The sequence below is a fragment of the Struthio camelus genome, chromosome 1, assembly GCF_040807025.1.
Source record: "Struthio camelus isolate bStrCam1 chromosome 1, bStrCam1.hap1, whole genome shotgun sequence".
NCBI lineage: Eukaryota > Metazoa > Chordata > Aves > Struthioniformes > Struthionidae > Struthio > Struthio camelus.
The window spans coordinates 129,132,849-129,156,664 of NC_090942.1; the positions used below are offsets into that span (position 1 = coordinate 129,132,849).

Here is a 23,816-nt window from a genome sequence, read left to right on the forward strand (position 1 = left end):
TAAATTCAACGGAAAGACAGTGAGCCCTGCTGTGCTTCAGAGACTAACCTGTAAAGCCGAATCTGCTCTGTTAGGCACGTAAGAAGCATGTTGAGTGACTGGGAGAAGCAGAAGGCAGGGGCTCCTGCCTTCTGTTTCAGACAGAAAGAGGAGGAGGATCTTCATTCACTGCTGTAACATGGCTCTGAGAACATCTTCCTGCGCAAGTCTTTACTTTACAGCTTCCAATGAAAGGAGGTAAATCACAGTCCAATCTACTGGTTCAGTGCATCATGTACAAAAAGTAAACGGCATGAAGACTGCAAGGGACTTGTTCTCTGACAGCTCACTGCTTCCCATAGTTATTTGCTTCTGGTCAAAGTGGGCATGAGATGTAACCAGAGCAGCACGGAGGTGTTTTATACAGATGTAAAAAGCTAGCATTTTGTAGAGCTGACCACACAGGGAATGATTTTACAATACGCTCTTATGAATGAAAACTCACAGTAATTCTAAGAGCATATGATTCACCTACTATTAACATTCTGCCAAGATTTCTGGGGTTAGGATTACCATTTTTTTAAATATGAAACTTATTAAGTGGCATAAACTCATATAATAAGAGGGAAGAATTTTCAGAATTAACAAGAACATATGAAGTTTTTATCTAATCTTCCCACGTGCATTAAAAACAGGAAGTGCAGTCACAAGAGTAGGAATAATCCTCTCACGTGAAGGGCTGGCAGAAAGCGGTTAAAGATGTAATACTTGCCTGATGATAAAGATACCCTAGAAACCGCAATGGAAGGTGTTCCAGATGATTTCCTACAGTGCTTCTTTACTAAGTCTTCAGGTACACTTTCACTTGCAGGAAAAACCACGCCATTTTCTAAGCCAGTGTCCTGCCCAATACAAAAACCATACATCCCATAAATATAAAAAGTAAGCTTATTCGTGATCAGTCTACAGTACCACCATTTCTGCTAATTCCCAGAACTCCAAAAGGCCCTTTAGCATCTATTCTATTATTAAATATATTTATATTACAATATAATCTGCTTTGTACAGTTCACACAAAATTTGCACAAAGACGTGACTCATGCATACATTCTGAGCTTGCAACTGAAGAATCAGAGCAACGCATCAGGAGTGAGAGGAGGGAAGCAAAACGCTCAAATCTATTCAGCGTTCACTTAGCTTGGCAATTAAAGGATTTCAGTCAGGATTGAACCGAAAGGACTTGAACTAATTTAATTATGCCTATAACTCCTCAAATAAAGCCAATGTGTTTGATATCGCTATGTCTAGTCAACTTCCTCTAAAAGAATTGCTAACATCATATCTGCATCTAAACTAAACGGATTGGTCTTTTTTAAACAAACATAATGCACTTAATCAAGCCAGTTTGTGTGCCAACAAGAATATAAATAAAACAAGTATTAATTTATTTACAGCTCCTGAAACTGGCCCTCATACTTACTGATTTCTTCTTAGGAAAGACAATATATTAGACCAAGTAGTTGGAAACTGGAAAAAATGGACGTGTCCTTTCATCAGGATTCTGAGCTCAGATGCTCGTTTACTTCTTTCCAAACATTAGTGATATTACCTCTTAATATAGATTTTGCTTTCCTCACACACTTAGATCATGACAACTTAGGATAAGTCCTTAGGACACTCCTGATGTGTTAAGAAGGGTGACCAAAATGAATTCAGGATGACCGCCCCTCACAGTGCACAGCCAGGAGCAGGTGCCCAGCCAGGAGCAGGTGCCCAGCCAGGAGCAGGTGCCCAGCAAACAGGCTCTGTCTAGGAACAAAAAGAGGAGCTGCTTCTGCCTGAGATAAGCTGAATCCTTCTGCTGGCTACGAAAGCAACCAAGGGCTGCTACCTCATATAAGGCCATCTACATCTCAACAGTCCTAACAGCTGGTTAGTGGAATCCCACCTTTCATTCTGATACAGCATCTAGCCCACTTTTTGCGTTATGTCGTAATTTATACAGTCTGGTGTCCAAAAGCAGAAAGAGCTAAAATCAGTAGGGCTTGATTTTCTGCCAACACTGAGCCTACAAAGCTCCCCTTTGAATTCAGCGGGAGCATGCTGGATCCCACAGATCCTGGAAAAACATATCCTTAGTTCGTAGTGCTTTTCCAGCCCTTGAAGTGCCAGAAATGCTTGCTCCTATTCCTTGTGCTTCCCACTTCAAAACCTCTAACTGATTATGTAATACTGCACATGAAAAGGAACTTTTAGACATAAGAAAAAATGTTTGCCAAACCAAAAACCACATTACAGACAGAGCATGACAGATTCTCATTGGTCCCAGAAGAATTAAGGAAAAAACAAAATCTTCTCTGGCAGGCTTTGTCCTTTCTGGGCTACAAATTGATCCAACAGGGCAGATACTGGCCAGACCGTCTCGTTTGGTGTCAGATGTGCCAGTGCAGGGAGATTTGCTCTCCACAGCATCACTGTATTTACCCTGGTGTAATCTGTGGTCTCGCTGCGTGCGCTCAGTGCTGGAGACCTCGGGAGGCGTGGCGTAGAAACGCTGCTTCCATTCACAGAACCCACGACCCCTTTCAGATGGCCTGGGGTGGCCTCTGCATCACCGTTGTCCAGTGAAAGAGCGCTCCCTCTGGGGAGGAGATGAGAGTATTAAAGAGAGTATTATTGCAGCAATGATAACATTTTACCGGAATTACATTGCCCTGTATGAACAGTGTTTGATACACTGCAAGAAAATGGTCACCTAGTAAGAAAAGCTCGGGCAAGGGCAAATTACAATTACTTTTTATATATTCCTGTTTTCAACACTTTTGTCAGAACTGTGAATCGCCTAAGCATGGGTCTCTCATCCACATTTCATTCCAAGTTGCAGAAAGCTGCAGTTATCCATTTTTCACACTGCATTCACATCCCAACACTAGATGGGACAACTCCATAAGTGATATTTCCTACCAAGCTCACCAGTTTAAAGAAAAATTACCACGGCATGAGCAGTCTTGGCCACTTCTGCAGAGGATACTAATGCCAGCTCTCTCTCCAAAAATTCTAAAATCTTTAGCTGTCCACTTTCTACCTTCTCAGGAAAAAACACCATACGTTCACTTTCCTGTTTATATTGTGATAAAAATTCTTGACCCAAACTGGCTGATTCTTCCACCATAGCCTGGAAACCAAGGAAAACTGTCCAACTATTTCTGCCATGTTCCTTGTTAGTCAGTAAAAATGGCCAAAAGGAATCTCTGATCAGCACAGCAGAACCCAATTGCTGTCTAATACCTTGTCTATGGAATACGTTTTCCATTGGAAAACACTGATTAGTCCAACTGAGCACTGAACTTTAGCAAGCATAATTTATTGCACTTTTCTGACCTCTTGAAACAATGAAAATTATTTTTAAAGCATATTTTAACACATTTTCACTTAAAGTTTTATTTCCATTTGAAGTCTGATTTGCAATAAAAAAAGGTGAAACCCCACTATAATGTATTTTAAAACACAATGCAGCCTCTTGGCTAATTTACTCTTCTCTCTTTCCGCACAATTATCAGTCCACAAATATTTTCATTTTTCTTCTCAGTTTAGAGAAATCTCAAAAATTCTTGCAGGATAGTAACAATTACTGGTAAATAGGACTTGATGCCGGAACTGCAACCTCGTCCATAAGGAAAATACAATGTCACAGGACAACAGTAATGAAAATGTGCTGGAAAAACTGCTTTTGGAACTGAGAGGACATTTTTAGCCAAAGTAAGCTTGCTTAATAAATATTTCAGATCTGTAGGCATCTTCATTGTGCAAGACAACATCTGAATTTCACCTTCACTTGGTTTAGCCACATCGTGTTCCGAGTAACTGCAGTAAAAATCTTCTCTACCACAATGGAAACTTCTGTAAGAACTACTGCTGCACTGAGAAAAAACATTCTTGAATACAACAGCTCTTGTCTCACTACCAAATTAAGCGGTGAGCACAGACTTTGTACCCGCATTAGTGGAGTTATCCAAAATAAGGAATTAGAAGAAAACTCAAACACCTCCAACACTTACAAATATTGTTTGACCATTTTTGTCTATTAGTGAGCATCCAGTACCTTTTTAACAGTATATATCCAATTTATGTTAACAATAGTAGATAGTGCATAATAAACACACTCTTACACATGTGCATTTAACATGTATGTATTGCTACTTTTTAATCGGATGAACTAGCGACCAATAAACCCTGAAAAAATGTGCTGTGCTTGAATTTTAGTCCTATCAGGCTACTGGCTATCATCTGTATCTTACCAACACTGCTACATTTAGATGCACACACCTGAATTTCCAAACCTGCTATTGCATGGCAAGTAGCCAAAATGTTGAAAACCTGAGTTTTATTGCATGTCAAAACACTTTTGATAGCAGCTTTCATAACAGAAAGTCACAACAATCTATTATAGCTGTTTTCCTCACTGTATAAACTGATGTTAATCAATAAAACAAGGGTTTAGAAGTCATAGTCCTGCTGGAGGTCCTGCCAGAGACATCAAGGTGGACTGAACACTCGCACATCAGATCTGTTGCAGAGACCTCTCAACTCCTTTGCTCTTATTTCAGTCAGCTATCAGAGAAAGGCTCAACTGATTTTACACACATATTAGATAGCAAAAGACAAATGTTGTCTTAAGGTGACTAAGTCAGGCATTTCCATGTGCTAGACAGCACCTCTGTGTGATGGGGCAGTATGCCCCTGTGGATGAATCTGAAATTGCAATCCTATTTCTCATAGAAGTATCCTGATGCAACCTTCCAGTTCATTCAGCTGTAAAGCAAATAAACACTTTTGCTGAAGTAGAAGTAAATCACCTGAAGAGATGAACTCATGGCCTGGGCCTCGCTGTTCTTAGCTCAGTATAGCTTTGTTTAAACCAAAATATTTAGAAAGAATGAAAATTCTCTCTCAGACTCCCTGTTGGCAGGTGCAATACTATCAGTTTTGGCAACGCCCCTAAAAATGCAAGGGTAATTACAAAAATCAGAAATATTCACGAATATTTACGACAGCTGCAGTGTCACAAGATATTGCCGATTTCTTTTAATTTGAAACTCAAAACAATTATGGAATGGTGTGGGAGGCTTTGTTGTTATTTTTAATAATAATTACTACTCAGTTCTTTAAATTCACAATAGATTAATTAGATACTTGAGGATGCTTGCTTTAGTTAAGTATTTAACCACACATGTACAAGACAGGAATTTTCACCCCTCTCCTGAAAAAAATGAGCTCCTCCTCAATCCTTCAGCAGACTAATATAAATAAAGTGTCATGCCTTCTGTAGACAGGAATGTAATTCCTTCCTCTTCCCCCCGCCCAAAAGCATCTCCCGGTAACACAGTTCTGTTACTTTGACACAGGTCACTGATTTGGCCAGGTAAGGCCGAGATGATCGGTAGGGAGAGAAATTGCCCTAATGACTCAACACCCTTCATGTAATAAATCCTGCACACTGGCTCTGGGCAAAAGCTAGAAATTGATGCTTTATGTGAAAGTCAAGTAAGGCAACCAAACATAAAAGCTATCTTTAAAGGTTACAGGTAACTTCACTCTATCCATCCTTCTAAGCTCGTAGATAGCACTCATGAGGTAGTAAATTCTACTACCGTAAAAAAAATCTATTTCATCTAATTTACAATGAATTGCATGATAACTTTATTGCAGTCTTTGGCACATCAAACCTGCTGCACAAATCTCTCACAAGTATGCCTTTGTCCTTATATTGTCCAAGTATTAGGGAAAGTTGCTTAACATTGCTAAGTTATTAGCAATAACTTGCTCAGTTATTATCCCAGCTTAACATTGCCTTATCCCAGGGCTAAGGAGCACAAGTACTGGATTCTCGAGTTTCTGTCTCTTGGTGTTTTCACTCATCTCTACTCTATTCAATTAAAAACAAAACAAAGTAAAACAAATCCAGAGAAAGAGCAAAAATAAAAGTCACGTGTGAAGCTGGTTCTAGATATAGAAGGCCTAGTTACCTAAAGGAAGCTTAGTGAACCGCACAAAGATTAAAGATGATGACTAGCTTTAAAGCTGATCTGGCCAGTAAGCTCTGCAGTGGCCAGCTCAGAACGAATAAATCCAAACTGTCAACTTGCAGGAAACCTGCCACCATCAGCTTTAGACATGCTGCATAACAACCAGTGATTGTTGTCTACAACTCAAAAACATAAAAGGAAACAAATTCTTACTTAAATAAAAAGGCTAATCTGTGGGCAAAATAATCTTCATGATGTTTCTTTTACGTGATACCCTTTGAAATGAACTTGCCAAGATGTACTCAAGTGTCCTAGTGCTCCTGTATACCTATTTAGAGTCTCTCAAGAATACTGCTCTTTAGAGCTGGAAAATTGTACTGGATCTTACAGCAAAATAGTATTATTTTTCAATACAGACTGTAAGATTTCTAGGTGTGTGCACCCGTGCAAAGAAAATGGGTCTACATCCAGTATGGTTTATCCAACTGAACAAGAAAAAAGTAAGGTATTTTTGGCCTCATTTTGAAGGTGGATCATGAAAGGAATGTTCCATGTGTCATTTTCTAATGTGGTGAACAGAGGCAACGACTGAGATCTCTTAAGCCCAGAAGAACGGTCAATGGAATTCTATCAGAAATAACTGGGATAATAATCACGGAAAGCGCAAGGCAACAGCACCTTTGAAAAAGGAAATACAAATTTTAATCAATTAACTTGTCATTACCAAAGATAAACTTTGGAATAAAGGTCCTCAGCTCTGCAACATGAACACAGCTGGATGAATTAAAACCAGACAACGAAAACCAAAGCAGTAACAGCAATCACCACTCAAACGCAAGGAGAGAAAAGGGGCTGGACAGAGATCTTTTGTTTCATTTTGTTTTTTAATACAAGTTCTGCTTCTCAGATTTTAACAATGCTGAGCATTCAAAGGCACAATGCATCTCCAGGACTGGCATGCACCCTTAGGTCAATCCCAGCATGAGCTATCAAATTTCTACTGCTCACCTCTCAGAACAAGGCGTTGACCTCCCACTGCACAGACTTTGTGTTTCAGCTTCTGAGCATGTGTTCCTTCCACCTTCATCTTTTGTATTTGAAATTTCTCCTTTGGTAACTGCCCTAATTACCTTCCTGATGAAAAAAAGGGAATAAAAGAAAATGTTTTAAAAGTTGCAAGCTTTTTTTCCAGGAAACAGCACAGTGACTGAAATATGGTGATGGGTAGGTTCAACTCATTTCATCTATCCTAAATGATGGCCACTCTGGATATAATACTGAACAGAGTGCCAAACTGGGATACCAGCCTCATTCCTACAAAAAGCAGCAGCATTGTATTTACTGTAAACTACTTTTTAAGATACAGAACATCAAAACATTTTTTGTACTCAACATGACCGCTTCCCGCTGTGAACCAGGAGTGCTTTTTGCGAAAAATCTTATTTTTTACAGCACATTCACAGCAAAGGCTTGTTTGAGCAAGTATGTGTATTTTCTCCTAGCAAATTATACTATGGGTATGTTCTCTTAAAGACCTCCTTGTAGTTTCTACAACCACGTGCAACAATGCCCCACACATGCTATTTTCCAAAAACATAACACCACCCTCTGCCCTGCAGGATGTGATCTAGAAAAGATAAAACAAGAAAGAAAATTTGGAAAAGTAATAGTATTCTTCATTGACTCACAAACAACAATAGAACGTTAAGGTGTCCCATAACACTGCATATCAGCAGGAGCTGGCCGCAAAATGGTTCTGCTTATACAAACTGACTCATGAGATATATGAATGTGGAACCTGAGGGAGGAAGAAGGAGCAAGAAAGGAAGAGGAGGAATAATGAACTACTTCTAACAGAGGGCACAAAATATACCTAGGAAAAGCAAGCCTACTGACTGTAGCATTAAATTTGCTTTACAGGGAATGTAATCACTGCAAAACATGTTTCAGGTCACAAAATGAGAAAGGCTGGAAACCACTAAAAGAGATAACAGACAATAAAAATAGATTTGTTTCTCATAGGCGAATATGACTAATAGATCTGCACAAAGGATTTAAATGAAGAGAGGATTAGATCTGCAGGACCAGAAAGCAAATACTGCCAAGCTCATTGGACACACTTCGGCGTTAGGTAAGTACTTAGATTTCTCATGAGTACAGAAACAACTGCATGTCCTCTACAATAATGCTCAGTAAAAACAATGTGGATTCAGCATTCAAATATTTATGAAGATGTGGGCCCAAGAGTTGCTAACTGAGATAGCGCAGTCACACCTTAGCTTATACCTGTACCCTTTCTTATATCTACATCCAGGTTATTGCACAAAGCGTAGCTTTGACAATCTGTACTTCTCAATTAATATCACGGACAACAATGTTTCAGGCATCAACTCTCCAATGAAAGTAAACGTTAATGAACGGTCACTATAGTTACCAATTAGCATGATTTACAGGCAACATCGAAGTCCTACTATAGCAGAGTCCTTAAACTAGCTCTTTCTTTGGCTTCATTTGAGAACTTGGAGGCATTCAGATGCTCTTTTTTCCAATATTAAAAAAGGACAGAAATCACTCAAGTTAATTTCTTGAGTGACTGGAACAACAAATTCCATATTTGGCATTCCCCAGAAGTCTAGCTCTTTCCATACTCAGAAGATGGTCACAGACGTAAAAAGCTACCTACTTAACCCTATATTTAGGGTCCATAATAAAAATTGTTCTGCTACCAACAGAAACAAAGTTTTCCAACTACCAGCCCATATAATTCCAGCCAGGATTTGAAAGTTCAGCTGAGTTTTCTTCCTTTTCATCCAATAGTCGCAAATTACGTCCAGGCACCACCTACGCAACCATATATTCAATGTATCTGCCTATTCCCCCTCACAGTAAGTAAGCACTCCCATAAAGGTATAGCATAACTGGGATTATACATGTCACTGAGACTATGAAATGACCAGCACCACAATCTGTTTATTCACTGTCAAACACAAAAGAAAGGAGTATCGCATTTATTGTTAGACTGCATTTACAGAGCTAGAAACTAAAAAACTACACGACTTGTTAACTGAACCAATCAGTACACATAAAAACAGATGCTAAAAATACCATTTTTTGCATTTGCTTATTCTGCAGACCAGCATTCAGGGACATTCTGTTACTTCAAAGCATAAACAGGAAGAATCCAAGAGTAAAACTGCCTTTTTTCTACTACCTCTATAGCTGAAGAATAATTACTGCTGCATTTCCTAGGAGACAGCACTCTAATTATAGCAAGCTTTTAAATGAGAAATGATGTTTCTAACCCTGGGAAGTTTTTGGTTGATATGGCATGCTGGAGAGACTAAAGAAAAAAATCCATCTGACCATACACAGCTGCATTCTGATTTTTCAGTTTCCAAACGAAAAATCTTTACCCTATCTTTCTAGGTCCGCTGAAGATAGATTTATGTCCACTTGTGGAGGAGGTTGATATATCTGGCCCTTTTTCTGCATTCTCCTGGGGATGATCTTTAAACACTCTTCCTTCATCCTTACTGGAAACTGTATCTTCAATGGGAGGGGAAAAAAACAAAATTAATGTTTATAGAAAAAAAGGCAACATGTCAAGCATGGCCTACAAAAGTAGACTTTCCGTTTTACAATATTAAATAAAAACATATGATAAAATATCATACATAAAAAGCTGGGGAGGTTATTGGTTTTTGCTTTTCAATAAAAGAAAATAAATTTTAAATAGTTTGAAATGTTTCTTGCTATCAGCTTTTCTGTTGAACCATGCTTCTGAATTTGTCACTGACAAAAAAAACACACTTAACAACCAAGGAACTTGAAATATAATATTGCAATGTAAAGTATTTTCTGCGTTAAATGAAAGAGCAATTTCCAAATCAAAATTGCTTATTCAGGTAGGAGCAAAATAGAAAAAAAAATTAGATATATTATGGAAGAATGGTTTATACATCAAATGTAAACATACAGTAACAAAACACAAAATACCCAATTTGACAGGCTGCATAATATAAAACACTGAAAACCAAGGACAAAGAGACACACCAGTTTGATAATTTCTAAAACACACTGATATTGGAAAGATCAGTATTCTGCCAAGCAGTATATTTACACCAGGTATTTTTTCACTGGCATTAAATCATTCTTTCCTCCTAAGAACTGCCAGTTGCCCTCAGCTTCCTACTGAAAGTGATAAATGCTTCCTCTGAAAACAGGCTATCTGAATAACAGCTTCTATGTGCAGAGTAACATAGTTCAGTGGAGGGAGAAGCATCAGCATGCAGGAAAAACTCCCAGTTCTTAAACCAGTGGTCTCGTGTAACAGGCAAGGTACCATGGTAGACCTGCTGTGCTAGATCAGAATAGTAGACTGTGGTTTTTGTACCTAATAGTAAGGTACACTCTCACTCTGTACCTAAAAGCACAGCTGCAGTTTTCTGAAGATGGCTGGGCAACAGGAAAGTCAAGTGAGAACAGAGAGGTACCAAGTAGGCTGGGATGTAGCCCATGCTCCAGCAGATAGCACAGGACTAACACTTAGCTTTCTTTATTCAAAGTTAAAAAAGAAAACAGAATTGTACTTTCTACTCACCACAAACATAATTAAATAAGAGAGGCAAAGATGAATGGTTGTTTTCTATATCTGTATATCGCCAAACTTCCTGGGAGGAATTAAGAAAGAACTTTTAGAGCCTCTGCTTCTGCTTTGGAGCTGAATTTTAATGCTGTCCATCTGTTTGGACAGTAAGATTTTAAGCAGCTCTCTGTCTCCACAGAGATACTTCCTCACCCATCTATAGCTTACCTTTTCTATTCATAAACAGTGCATAGTAATACCCAAGTATGAAATTAAAATTAAAATACCAATTATACTTGCACATGCTACAGTGAAGAATGAAATACACAGTAACGGAAACAGTTTACAAGAATTAAGCATAAATAATGAACCTCTCTTTTGTGGTCCTTACCATACCTGGGAATCTGCGCAGGATAGACTGTCTGACAACATCGGTTCCAAGGAGATTGGATTGTTTGAAGCGCTTTGCTCTCTCTTCAAAAAACCATTCACCTGTTACTATCCTCAGCTGTCTATAGGCAGAAGAAGAAAAAATCCAGGAAGACATGCACATTAGGAAACTTGGCCAACCAAAACTGCTGCTTAAACTCTTAGGGCATCATCCACTCATAACACTCATGAGCTCTGGACAACATCTGCATGATTGCAAAACTCGAGATAGTACGACAAATGTAGTAGAAAAATAAAATCATCCTGTTTTGTGAATAAAAACTAGTTTTCAGTACATGAAAATTTACTTGGGAAAAAAGTGTTGCAACCATTCTTACCAGATTTCCATAGAAAATATGTAATATGTACTTTCTACCTCTTCCTTTGGATAGAGAACTACTCAACTCCACAATTTTAAAACTCTTCAAAAAGACAGGGGATGTGTAAACAACCACAATGCATGGAGAGGAAAGAAAAAAAAAATACACACACCCACACACACCCACCCAAAAGCAAAAATCCTGCCAAACAAGTCAGCAGTTCATGGACCCAGCCTGGTTATATATCTTTTGCTGCAAGTTCACACATATTTTTAATGTAATATCCTTTAGGTTTCATATGCTGCCTCTATACATGATTTCTTCAAATGACAGCACTGTTACCAGTTATCTATATGCCTGAGGTTCAGAGCAATGAACTTTTGTCTTTGCTACTCTTTTGGATAATGTTGCTTGTTCTGGGGTAACTGGAAAGCTTTCAAATCCTCCTGCCTATAAAGGCAATTAAAAAATCCTGTGTTGGCCTTGCTGTTTTCCACAGATATACTTCTGATGCTAATTGCTAGCCTTTCAGTGAACTAGTTTCATTATGCTCAAACATCACCATTTCTGCTGCCCCACAAACGTACACTTGATGGCTAAAAGCTACTACTCATGAATAGCAAAGAAAAAAAAAATTTAGCTTCACATATGTTCCCTGCCTACTTTACACTCAACGAGAAATCTTATTTGCAAACCTATACCAGAAAATAAATCATCTAGACTTTTAGGCATGAAAATACTACAGAGGGATTTAGAGCATTGATCAGTATGTTCTTTGCTAAATCACTTTGAGTCATGCCTGAATGGAGAATCTGACTCGGGAAGACACAAAAAAATTACAGATTAGCATCCTGCCATTGGTAAAAAGATCCTCACATAATCTCTTCTTCTCACCTTCTTATGAATCACGCACGCACATTTCAATTCTACTAACATAGGCCAGAAAACAACAACAAAAATTCAAAACACTTGCCCAGAAATATAGTGATATACCATTATTGTCTTATCCTGTTTCTGAAAACTCCTAGTGACAAAAAAAAAAGCCCTATAATTCATCATCACAATCAGTCAGGCATTATGCAAAGAAATTAGACACAACCTCTACATTTCCACTCAGAGTTTTTTTAAATGACTTTTATCAAGCACATAAACACTGGAAAGGATTTATTTCATCAGAAACTATGCACCTTTTGGCTAACATGAAAAATAGTTTTTCTCTCAAGGTGTATTTTCACAACTCATTTACAGCATGCACTTCTCTGCAAGCTTGTTTTTTTATGCTGAGGTTTACAGTAAGTCTAACGCTTCATATCAAATCATAATCTGTCAGAGCTTTGACTAAGCCATCATAATCTACTGCAATATAAACGACATACTACACTGCAGTATGAACTACGTGGTTCATTCATTTCTTCTTAGTTACTCCCAGGTTTGAGGGGCTGCTGGGATGTGCAAGGAAGGCTCAGCAGCTGTGCTGTTGGCAAAATAAGAAGAACCTCTTGCAGCATCCATCTCTTGTGAGGGCTTTCCTCTCCTCCTCTGCCCTGCTGGGGTAGTGGTCACCCCATCCACACTCCTAGCTCACTGACAGCCTCCTTCTCTCTGTCCGTCTCACTCCATCTCCTGACATCTGAACAACTTTCCTCCTCCTCCTCCTTCAGGGAAGCAGCCTTGATGAGGGGAAAGCTACCACCAGGCCAGAGAACGTGGGATGAGTACTGTGGAGGACTTTTTGTTCCTGTTGCCATCCCCTTGCACAGTAACTACTGAGCCCATACTCACCTTCCTCTCAGCTGCAAAAACTTGTGCAAGGAAGAGACAGGTTAGCCTACTTGAGCTAGAATTGTTGGACCCTGTATCTTCTAACAAAGGAAAAGCAAGCAATCTACTACTTTTAGTAATCTGTCTCTGCAAGCTGTAGCCCACTGTCATTAAATAGCCTCTAATTACATAGCTAGTGCCCTCTTGCTTAACCCAAGGAAGTTCAGTCATCACTACGTGCTCTGGCAAACTACATCCTCAAGAAAGGGAGAGGATGTGAACAACCCTTTTTGTAGGTCTAAGGAGGCAAGAAACAGTATGACAGCCAGTATCCTGAAGGAAGTGAACTACATGACAGTTCAGCTAATGATGGTAAATCGAATTATCCATCTCTTTCATCATCCTGATCTTATTAAGCAGTAAATACCACATTTTAAACTAAAATGTACTACTCTTAACTCCAGGTTGCCAATTCCTCGGCACTATTTGCTTTGAGAAGGCCTACACCCATTCTGCTCCCTCCAAGTACACAGAGGATTCAGAACGCTCTAATCTTAAACTTTATCAGAAGAAGCAGATCTGCTATAAAACCAAAATAACTCCCACAACCAACTCCCATAACCAACACATGAAACACAGCAAATAAAGGGAATATTGTCTTGTCTTTAGTCAAGTGTTTCATCTCTCTAGGCAATTCTACTCTTATCCACAGTGAAAGGGAAAAAAATCCATCAACAGCCAGTCACTGCAAGTCTCGGATGGAACAGGTTTAAAGGCCTCAACCTTCACTTTAACTCTTTGTCTTTAGAATCATCAATGCTACTTTCAGACTTGGCATTTGAGTCCAGTTGGCAGTCCTTTTTGTGGAAAAGTTCATATTAAAGTATTGGATGGGTATATGTAAATGTACTTTTCATGTACAGTGAACAATTCACAGAAAGGCTAAAGTTCATAGTATCTTAATCACTCCTATATTTCAGATATAACTCTAAAAAATTTCTTGTTCTGTCTATAAATATAAATGAATTCAGATTAAATGACTGCTTAAACCTCTGACTTGAAGTCTGAATTTCATAATCGTATTTGTTGTTCTGTAACAAAAATTGAAGAACTAGACCTAAACCATCTTCTAATAATGTTATTTTCATGCATTTATAACTATGACAAAGAGACACTGTCCTTCCTGCTGAGATAACCTATCTTTCTTCTACTTCTGACATAGGACTTACACGAACCCTTCCCGTTTCGGTAAACTTTCCAGTAGGAAAAGAAACAAGGCTGTATACTCAACAGTACAACAAATTAGAGTGTTCAGAGGTTTATTCTGTGTTGTTTTTAAAGTGGGTCCGAGCTGCATACTGACATGTAATTCATGGTTTGGGCGTGCATCTTCTTTACTTATGCTTCCTTTCTCAGTTGGCACATAGCATATACAGTTAAAAAACAAAGTACATTCTACTAAAACCGTGTTTAGATTGGCCTGCCAGGGTGAAGGACAGATGCAGAAGTCACTAGCTTTAGAAAGAAGGAAAATGTTATAAATTGCAATAGCAACAACTTTTGCATGATTGCTCTTTCCCATTCTCGAAATGGCTAGGAGCTAGGTTTAGTACAGAATACTTTAGATTTCAGCTAAGTCCTTTTACATTACTCAAAACCATGTGAGAGAGAGTACTTCAGGGTTGCGTACTTCTTGCTCTGTGATCTCCTACTGAACAGATTATCTTCATTAACACGCTGCTCAGCTTCAAAATGAAAGACAATCCGTGGCCTAGCCCTGCCAAGAACTCAGCCGCTGATTTTCCACTCTCATTCCTGCAAAATACTTCATGGTTAAATGCTCAAATATAAAAATGTGTTTTGAGATGGAAAGTCCCAATTTCTATCTTTATTCATTTCATTTGGAAAAAAACATTCGTTAAACAGGCTATTGATGCCTCACTGCTAACCTGACCATCCAGCCTAACCCTTATTCCCCGTAAAGAAAGACTTACTTCAGCTTCCTTTCCCTCTCCTATTGCTCAAGCACTGTACTTCTGGGAAGTAAAACTAGGAAAAAGTTGCAACACCAGAGGCTTGATAAAACACAGCCCATACATAAACATATCAAAATACAGACACTTTTCTTCGTATGCATTTGATTTCACAGAATATTTTCTATAACATATAATAATTCCAGAGTATTTTCAATATGCTGTGATGCTACTAAATTTGTGACACCATAAAAAGAAGCAAGGCAAACCTGCTTATAAGTTACTAAAAAAAAAAAAAAAACAGGAAAGCTAAAGAACGTTTGTATACTAGGACATTTGAAATGTCTCTATTTTTAAGCTCCTATTGTGCATAAACGTTACAAAGATAGAGACGAGTTTCATGACACTTTGGGACAATGTAATTATTTGAAAGAGGAAGATAAAGTTCCCACTACTGCTCTGTTCTGCTGCAACAGTGTAGGCCACCTAGGCATTTTATCTTGCTGAAGAATTCAATCAAAATAAACAAACTGTTTCAGACACATGTTCATAATGAGAAATACACAGAGCAGCAATAAGCCTGAGAGCAGACTGCTTGAATAATTTGATTTCCCGCAGCCGATCACTCACACCATTTTACATGTCAAATTTAAAACATAAACTAACTAAACTTTATTTTCAGAAGATGCAGGAAAAAGTGACCATGATGGAAAGTTTCTCTTTTATACCTATGTCTGAAAGCTACTGATGGCTACAGTTGGTCCTTGTATGCAGGGAACGTAGCAGAAATTTTCCTTGTATGCAGGGAACATAGCAGAAAATTTCCTCTTTCATCAACTGCATCGCAAGACACAGGATCAATTTACCCCATTAAATATTACAACAACGGTCCCCATCCATGAAATTTATGATCACATACATAAATCTTGTTCTCTACCCTCAGCAACAGCAGAACTAGAAATATGTGGGTAGACTTAGCTCTAACACTCTTTCACCTTTAAATTCTTCATTTTGCAACTTTATATCATAGATAGTAGTAACTCTCATGGAAAAAAAAAATGCTTTTTATGCACATTCAAGTGGAAAATTCTTCTCCCCTAACTGCAAATTCTAAGACAATTTATATATAAGCCTGAGTTTGTTATACATAAAAATACTGATGGAAAACTGTCACTCTTCATATTCAAATTTCTTTATTCAGCTTCATAAGATGTTTTTGAAAGGATTTTGGAAAATAATTGATGTGCTGTAATGAGCTTCCATACCACTGTAAGTTGTTTTTCTGGCACGACTGACTTCAGAGAAATGGTAGAATATTTAAAAGATTATTTTGTGGGGTGAAAGGGAGAAGTCAGATCCACTTGTTGCCAGATGAAGGTGTTCTAGTTGAAAGATTAATAATAAAACCTATTTATCTATTTATCTAACAGACTGGTATCTCACCTCTAACAGATACTGTTATGCTACCACAAATTTTAAGTTTGTTTGAAAAATAACACTGTATTTTACCACTTCCTTAAAGAAAACACGTATTTTGAAATAACCTAAACCTCAAGCCAGCATATTTGTGACTTGCCACCATCTTTTCCTAGGTTTTCTGGTAGCTGGACATAAACCCACCATAAATGTTAAAGCAAAGATAAAACTTGATCACAAGCAAGGTGACAGAACGTCCTTTTGCTGTATCAGATACATCCCAATCTCCTGTGCTATGAGTGAGTATGCAGGACTCAAGGAGCTCAAAAGGAAAGAAAAGTCAAAATGAAGCAACAGGCAGCAACTGGCATATATTATTCACACTTTCTTTTACGGTCACAAGATATTCTTTGTTTCAGCAACCGTTTTAGATTATCTGTGTGATTCAAGGGATTTCTGCAGTATGTTCACTCATCAGCCTGCAATCAAAAAAAAAATCATCTCTTCCGATAAACACACTTATCTGAATTTCTTCACTGACACCAAGGGTAATGCAGTAGACTGTCCAATAGTTCAAAAAGACCTGCTTCCATACTTATTTCTGCAGGTACACTAGACAATTACATAACAGGCACTTACACAGGTTATCACTACCACCATCACCCTAAGTGGCACTTAGGGACGCTCTTGTGGACAATTTTGGCAGAACAGTCAATAATTAGTATAGCACCAAAACCTGAAAGAGCGCACAGAAGCCATGAATCCTTCCCCCCCCAACTTTTAAGAGCCCCACAATAACAACAGCATGACCTGCTTTTGCTAATGGAATAGCATAGCCAGTGCTAGTGTCTATACAGGTATCGACACACAACTTCTCATTCTTCAAGACTAGTAAAAGAAAAGGGGGGAAGGGGGAAGAAAGGAAAAATTCCTAACACTTTTTGCAAAGTCAGTAGGATGGTGAAAAAATCCAACTTGACAGACTCAAATCCTGTATGCACATTGGTGCTACATAGTAAAAATAAACCCCCATTCTTCTGCCTTTTGTTTCCTACTCATACAGCATAACTAAGTGTCTCTTAACATTGGATTCCCATTCTCTTTTCCTTGACTTCTGTCTTGTGATCTAGCCAATGGCCCTGTTTAAATTAACTTAATCGATTCCTCCTTCAAATGTAATTCAAGAGGCCAAAAAAATCCTAATTTTCTCTGCAGAAGACTTAAATGAGACAGAGGAAAGCAGAAATGAATGAATTTAAACTAGAATTATCTAAGTATTGATAGGTATCTTAGTTAAATCCAGTCCCCAACCTTCATTTCTACGTAGCCTGTACAGATGATAATCTCTTTGCGTATTCTCAGTGTACAAGGCATTTCACAGATCACTAGCTGTCACTATAGTCTTGCTGAAACCCTCTGTTAAATTAATCAGAAAAGGATAGAAGTAAGATTTCAACGAAACAATAAAGATATCTAACAGAGAAAACATTTCTGAACTTTAAAATTACAGTGTGGTTTGTAATAACATAAGAGTCAGGCTCCAAATGGAAATCACTGTCAAATGACTGCTAGGACTGTAGCTTAGCACACAGGATGCAACACGATCGCAAATAGGGGTGGCGTAGGTTTTGAGATGTTACCCAGTCCATCTCCTAGCCTGAAATCAGGATCAGCTTTACTGACATCATCATTCCTAAGAGGTTTATCTAACCTGTTGTTAAAAAAACTTCAAGATTCTGCAACCTCTCCAAATTATATCACTGAAGACTTTTCGTAACACCTAGTCAAGATCCCTTCATTGCAATTAAGTACCATGTTGTTTTTCTTATCCAAAGTGAGTATGTAGAACAGACTGTACTCCTCCCTCAAAACAGCTCCCTGTAGCAGATCTAAAACTCCAGTTATTGCCAGTATTCTCTCCCCAACGCCAAACAATACCGATTCCTTCCATTATTGTGGGCATACCATATTTTCTAGGCTTCTGATCATTATTTTCTGTTGAACTTTCTGCACTTGGCCAACATGAAGTGCGCTACACAAAACTGGGCATCGTACTCTGAATACAACAGGATCGTATCATGTGCTTTACAGGCCATAATCCCATTTGTACATCCCTGTGCGATGCCAGACTTTTCTACAGTGGCACAAAACTGTTAATTAATGTTCAGCTTTTCAACACAGATCCTTTTCTAAAGGACATCTGGATAAGTCAGTATTTTTTTCACTCTCTCTTTCTGCAGCTGATTACTTTTGTCAGTGTAGTACTTGCACATGCCCTCCGGGAATCACCATCAACTTTTTCTTCAAACTAGTTCTCCAAACTGTAAGCATCACTTTGATTCCTAATACTGTCCTTCAACATGCCTGCAGCACTTCTCAGTCTCATGCCTCCCGCCAAGTATAATCAGCATATTCGTCCGCTGCATCAAAGTCCTTAACGAAAATAAGGAATAGTACAAAACCCAGGAAAGATTCCGCTCAACATAACTGTTTTTTGACAGTGAAATGCTGCTAACTACTCTGAGAACAGAGCTTCATAGTCTTCTAGGCAGTTCTGCAATCACACTGACAGAATTTACTTCAGGGCATAGTCTCCTTCATTTATAAGCTTACGAGAACGGCACGAGAGAACATATCATAAAGTTCACTGAAGCCAAGTTACAAGGCATCCACTGCTCCTCCTCCATCCATGAGGTCTGACGCCCTATCAAAGGAGGAAATTAAATTGGTCTGACATTATTTGTTCTTGAGCTAGCTCTTACTCATCATCCTGTGGTCCTCTGTGTGCTTGCAAACAGCACAGTGATCTTTTGTTTCAGTATCTTTCAAGAAATTATAGGTAACCTGACAAGGCCAACAAATCTCTAGTTCCTTCTTCATTTTTAAAGAGCAATACTGTACTTGGCTCTGTCCTCTCACCTGGACCCCATCATTTCTGAAAGACACAGAGCAGAGATCACCTCAGGAACTGTCTGAACAAAACTATGAGAGCTCAGCCAGGCCCCTACCATTCTGAAAACATTTCACATAAGCAACTACTTCAACATGTTCCATCTTAGAAAAGGTAAGACAAACTGTTCTCCAGATGCACCCCCGCTGACTGCAGAGAAGGTTAAGGTATCTAGCTAAAAACAACTGTTAAACTCATAAAGCTAAAGTTAGAAGATATAAACGCCAAACTCTGTGTCCTGCTATATTAATTTTTCATTAACGGCCTAAGTAGCCAAAGTCTGACATTACTAGCAATTTACGTTCAATCTCTAATACCATTTAAGAAAAGCCTTATCTTCCTCATTTCTTAAGTTTGGTGGCCTGTAAAAAACTCTCTCCATGGAATTACCCTTATTCTTTTCCCTTTTAACAAGACTATTTTATCAAGTTTCATCCTTATACCACCCAGTTCTTACGTTAGGATATGTAAACAAGATTTATTAGACCATTTCCTTTCTTTCATGATTATTTTACTGAGTCAAACTACAAAATCCTATATTAATATTCCAAACATGAATTATTCCTCCAAGTTTTTGCTATACATGAAGCAAATAATCTTGAACACATGTTAAAACTTCCCCTCTTTATTCACCTGATATCCTGCGTTAGAACATCGATTCTCTACTTTTCAGCACTGTGATCTGCTATCTCTCTCCTCCATCGCCCATACTCAATAGTCCAACCGCAAAAAACGTGAAGATTAATCTATTCCCTTTATTTTCCCTTCCACCATGGCACAATTTACCTTTGAACTCTATCTAATGCTAAACAGCTTGAGGGGAAATGTTATAAATGTAGCCTTCTCCCTTCATGGGGAAAAGTTAAGTTACTATAAACACAGAAAAAGAGCAAGGATAGAACCATGCCTTGAAGTGCTTTTACTCCCAATTTTTATATCCGTTACAAATCCCCCGGCCACATTAGTCAGAATGTATCATCCTCACTGGTTCTTAATTTTGTTATTACTTGATTCTTACACTTGTGTCTAAATAATGAGAACAGACTGTCACTGTTCTATGATTGATTTTCCATGATTTTCAGGCCTTCCACACCAGCAGCTTAGTATCTGTGATGCTTGAAGCTTACTTTAGAAAGAAAGCAAGCTATTTGAACTGGAAAAAAGATATTACAAAGTAGTGCAGCAAATAAAAACATCAGATAAGCCTCTTCCCTTGTGTGTCTGGTATGTGTGTGTTTTTGTGCTAAGGGGAGATAAAACAGTAACACCAGCACAAATTACTTACAATGAGGTAATCTGTAAATGTATTTATAAAAGATTCACAACTTACGCAATCTTGGCACACACTGAGCATTTCCACTGCCCATCAGTTCCCACAACACGACACTTGTTGCAAACTCTGAGTTTGCAGGTTTGGCACATATCTCCCCTGTCAAAGATTAGGCCCAGGTTTTTCTGACAGCGAACGCAGACCCTGCTGCTGTCCTGTTGACAGTGACGGTTTCCACCCTTCCGTCTCACTTCCAGTAGCTCATTTTTTAATTTCCTAGAAGAAAATAAAACATTTAATTTGGAGAGATAACTGGGTTTTGAGCACAGTTAAGGTAAAACACTCGGAGATCAAGTAACACTCCCCTCTTCTTCTAATTTGTATAAATTTTTAAGAGATTAAGATTTAGTGCTAAACACTAAAAGACACAGTAGGTAAAATACAAATATGCTTTATATATTCACTAGATTTTCAGACACATAGATGACAAAGAAGAATAAATCTATACTCCACCTCTCAGACACACAATCAAGAAGAAAATATGCAGTCTTTTGGTGGAACAGTATCAGTGACTGCAGACAGCTGAGTGGTTCTAGACCACTGGTAAACCATCTTTGCCTGTCTGTCATCAATAATTCAAGTGATGCTGAGTCCAGGTTGACTGTAGCTCAAAACTATCTTGCGCTTCCACAGAAGGAAAACAATAAAATCTTTATTGTAATTAGCATGTGTTTAGTACTATGCTGGTGAAGATTTAGCTAGGTACATATATACAGTTCTGCGCTGGCTATTCAAAGAATCATTAAAAAAACAAACAAAAAACCCAACTGAACAGATGTGGCACCACAGCATAAAACCACTAATTAAAAAACTTGAGACTGTCTGTTTAAATAACGTGACTCGCCTATTACCACTTCTGCTACTGACCCTGAAGGATAAAAATACTTGCATGTAAGACCTAATTTTGAAGGCTCCAGTTTCAATGGCGCATGAGTCAGGTCCTTAAGGAGAAAATAACAATACGTGAGATGTAATGGCTACATTTTCAACAGCAAAAAAAGGATTGTGAACATAAAGAATCAAGAAGGAAGACAGGAGAGGCAGTTTTTGACGTCCACCTTCCCAAACCCAGGGATTCAAATATTGCCCCAAAACTCTCACCAATAGCTCCTTGCGCTTCTGTTCCTCACCTTTACTCTAGACCTTTCCCTCCCTCACCACAGCCTCTAGCTCCAATCCCTCCTACCCTGGCCCCCAGAACCATGTAGGCTGGAAGAGAACTTTGGAGGTCAGCCAGCCCAAATCCCCTCTCAAAACAGAGCCAACCAGGTCAGGTTGCTCAGGGACCTGTTTAACTGAATTTTGAGCATCTCCAAGCATACAGAGTTCACAGTGCCTCTGGGCACCTGTTCCAGAATTTGACCACCTTTATGTTTAAACAAAAAACTCTCCTAGTATCCAAACAGAATCTCCCACATTCCAGCTTGTCCCTATTGCTTCTTGTCTTTACACTGTGCACCTCTGAAAGGAGTCTGGCTCCATCTTCTCCCATTAAACAGCTGAAAACAGCAGCAGTTGAAGACAGCAATCAGGTCTCCCCTTCCCCTTCTCTTCTGAAAGTAGAATAAACCTGGTTCCCTCAGCCTCTGATCCTATGTAACATGCTCCAGCCCCCTAATCACCTTGACGGCCCTCCTCTGAACATGCCCCAACATGTCAATGCTTCCGTACTCCAGAATGTGGTCTCACAAGTGCTGAATACAGAGACTAATCACTATCTTCAGCTGCTAATGCAGTCCTATATGTTGACAAAACTCCTATGTCTCAACAATTCTCAAGTGACGTCCTGTCCACTCAACTCCCTCTCATCCCAGGGAACCTTTTCAATAAACTTACGATCCCCCGGTCTCTCCGATCTTTCAATCGCTTCCTATACTCCAATGTACCCCAGAATACTTCCTGACCAAGGCCCCAACTCAGCAGCTGCTAGGTTCTTCCAGTTTAACATGCCTGGGTGCTGCTGTCCTCCACCCCACCCCTGGTGTCCTCTTGCACACATTCCCATTAGCCTTGGCCATCCAGAGTATCCCTATCACAAAGCACAGCAGCTAACTGAACCCACCGGCTCTGCGCATACATGCTATCAAGGGAAATTTAAAAAACCTGGCTTTACTTAAAAATCAGTAAAAACGTTGCACGAAGAAACCAAACGCTTTAGGACAAAATGAAAAAAAATTATGGACTGCAACGCCAGTGAAGCAGGCCCTGAACATTGCTTAGGTCGGCAATAATTCATCAGGGACTAAGCTCTGACAGAATTAGGTTATTTGCAGATACATGGCCTTGTTAGAGGGCTGGCTAGCATTTTGCTTCCCACTGGGATCTCATGAACAACAGCTGCTCTGCAGCCACCTGGTCTGCGGACGCTCAACCTCTGACAGCTCTTGAAAAAAAAAAAATGTCCAATTCTTCCAGGTAGCAACCACAAATCCTCTTAGTGTTCTCTTCTGCTGGCCTCTAGCCAAGAGTGATTTCTTCTTTCTGCCACGTTTTGCTTCTGATTCATCTTTTCCATGTCCATGCCCAAGAGCTTTTCTCCCATGCCATAACTTTTTGAAGTCCACCCAGGTTTTGTGAGCATCCTTGGTACTTTGCTAATTGTTCTTGCAGCTTGTTGACTGCATCTTACGTCTACCTACTTCCTGCAAAGATACGGTTAGTTTTAAGTCCATCTCTGTTTCCTTCTTCTGGCAAACTGACACTTCCAAATTTAGACAGGTGACCTGCACGACAGGAACCGCTAACTGCACTGCAGTACTGCCACTATGCACAGTGAAGGCAGATGATCACGAGTTTTCCCCTCCTTTTGCTGGGATATATGTCCCAAATTAGCCTGTCTTCATAAAATGGCAAAAGTCAATGTTCTGGATTCAGAATTAAAGCAAAATAGTACCATACCATCTTAACAGAGATCTCACATCTATCTATTTGACTCACAACTGTCATGAAATACTTCTTAGTATTTGTGAAGACATCTAATTATCACTGAGGTTATGGCCACTTACATTTCACTAAATACCATCAAACATTGCCAAAATGCTCGGTGA

The 23,816-nt window shown here is 38.9% G+C and overlaps 1 protein-coding gene across 4 annotated transcripts in view; it reads right to left on the bottom strand.

Moving 5' to 3' along the window:
- SYTL5 (synaptotagmin like 5) overlaps positions 1 to 23,816 on the bottom strand; it is a 100,590-nt gene that overhangs the window by 29,805 nt on the left and 46,969 nt on the right. For all 4 annotated transcript variants that reach the window (XM_009686313.2, XM_009686312.2, XM_068916793.1 and 1 more), the window contains exons 3-8: positions 20,770 to 20,985; positions 10,987 to 11,102; positions 9,419 to 9,551; positions 7,014 to 7,139; positions 2,464 to 2,620; positions 752 to 881 (exon numbers count right to left, since the gene is read on the bottom strand). In XM_009686313.2, coding sequence (XP_009684608.2) covers positions 752 to 881; positions 2,464 to 2,620; positions 7,014 to 7,139; positions 9,419 to 9,551; positions 10,987 to 11,102; positions 20,770 to 20,985 — 878 coding nt within the window. The remainder of the gene's footprint in view (positions 1 to 751; positions 882 to 2,463; positions 2,621 to 7,013; positions 7,140 to 9,418; positions 9,552 to 10,986; positions 11,103 to 20,769; positions 20,986 to 23,816) is intronic.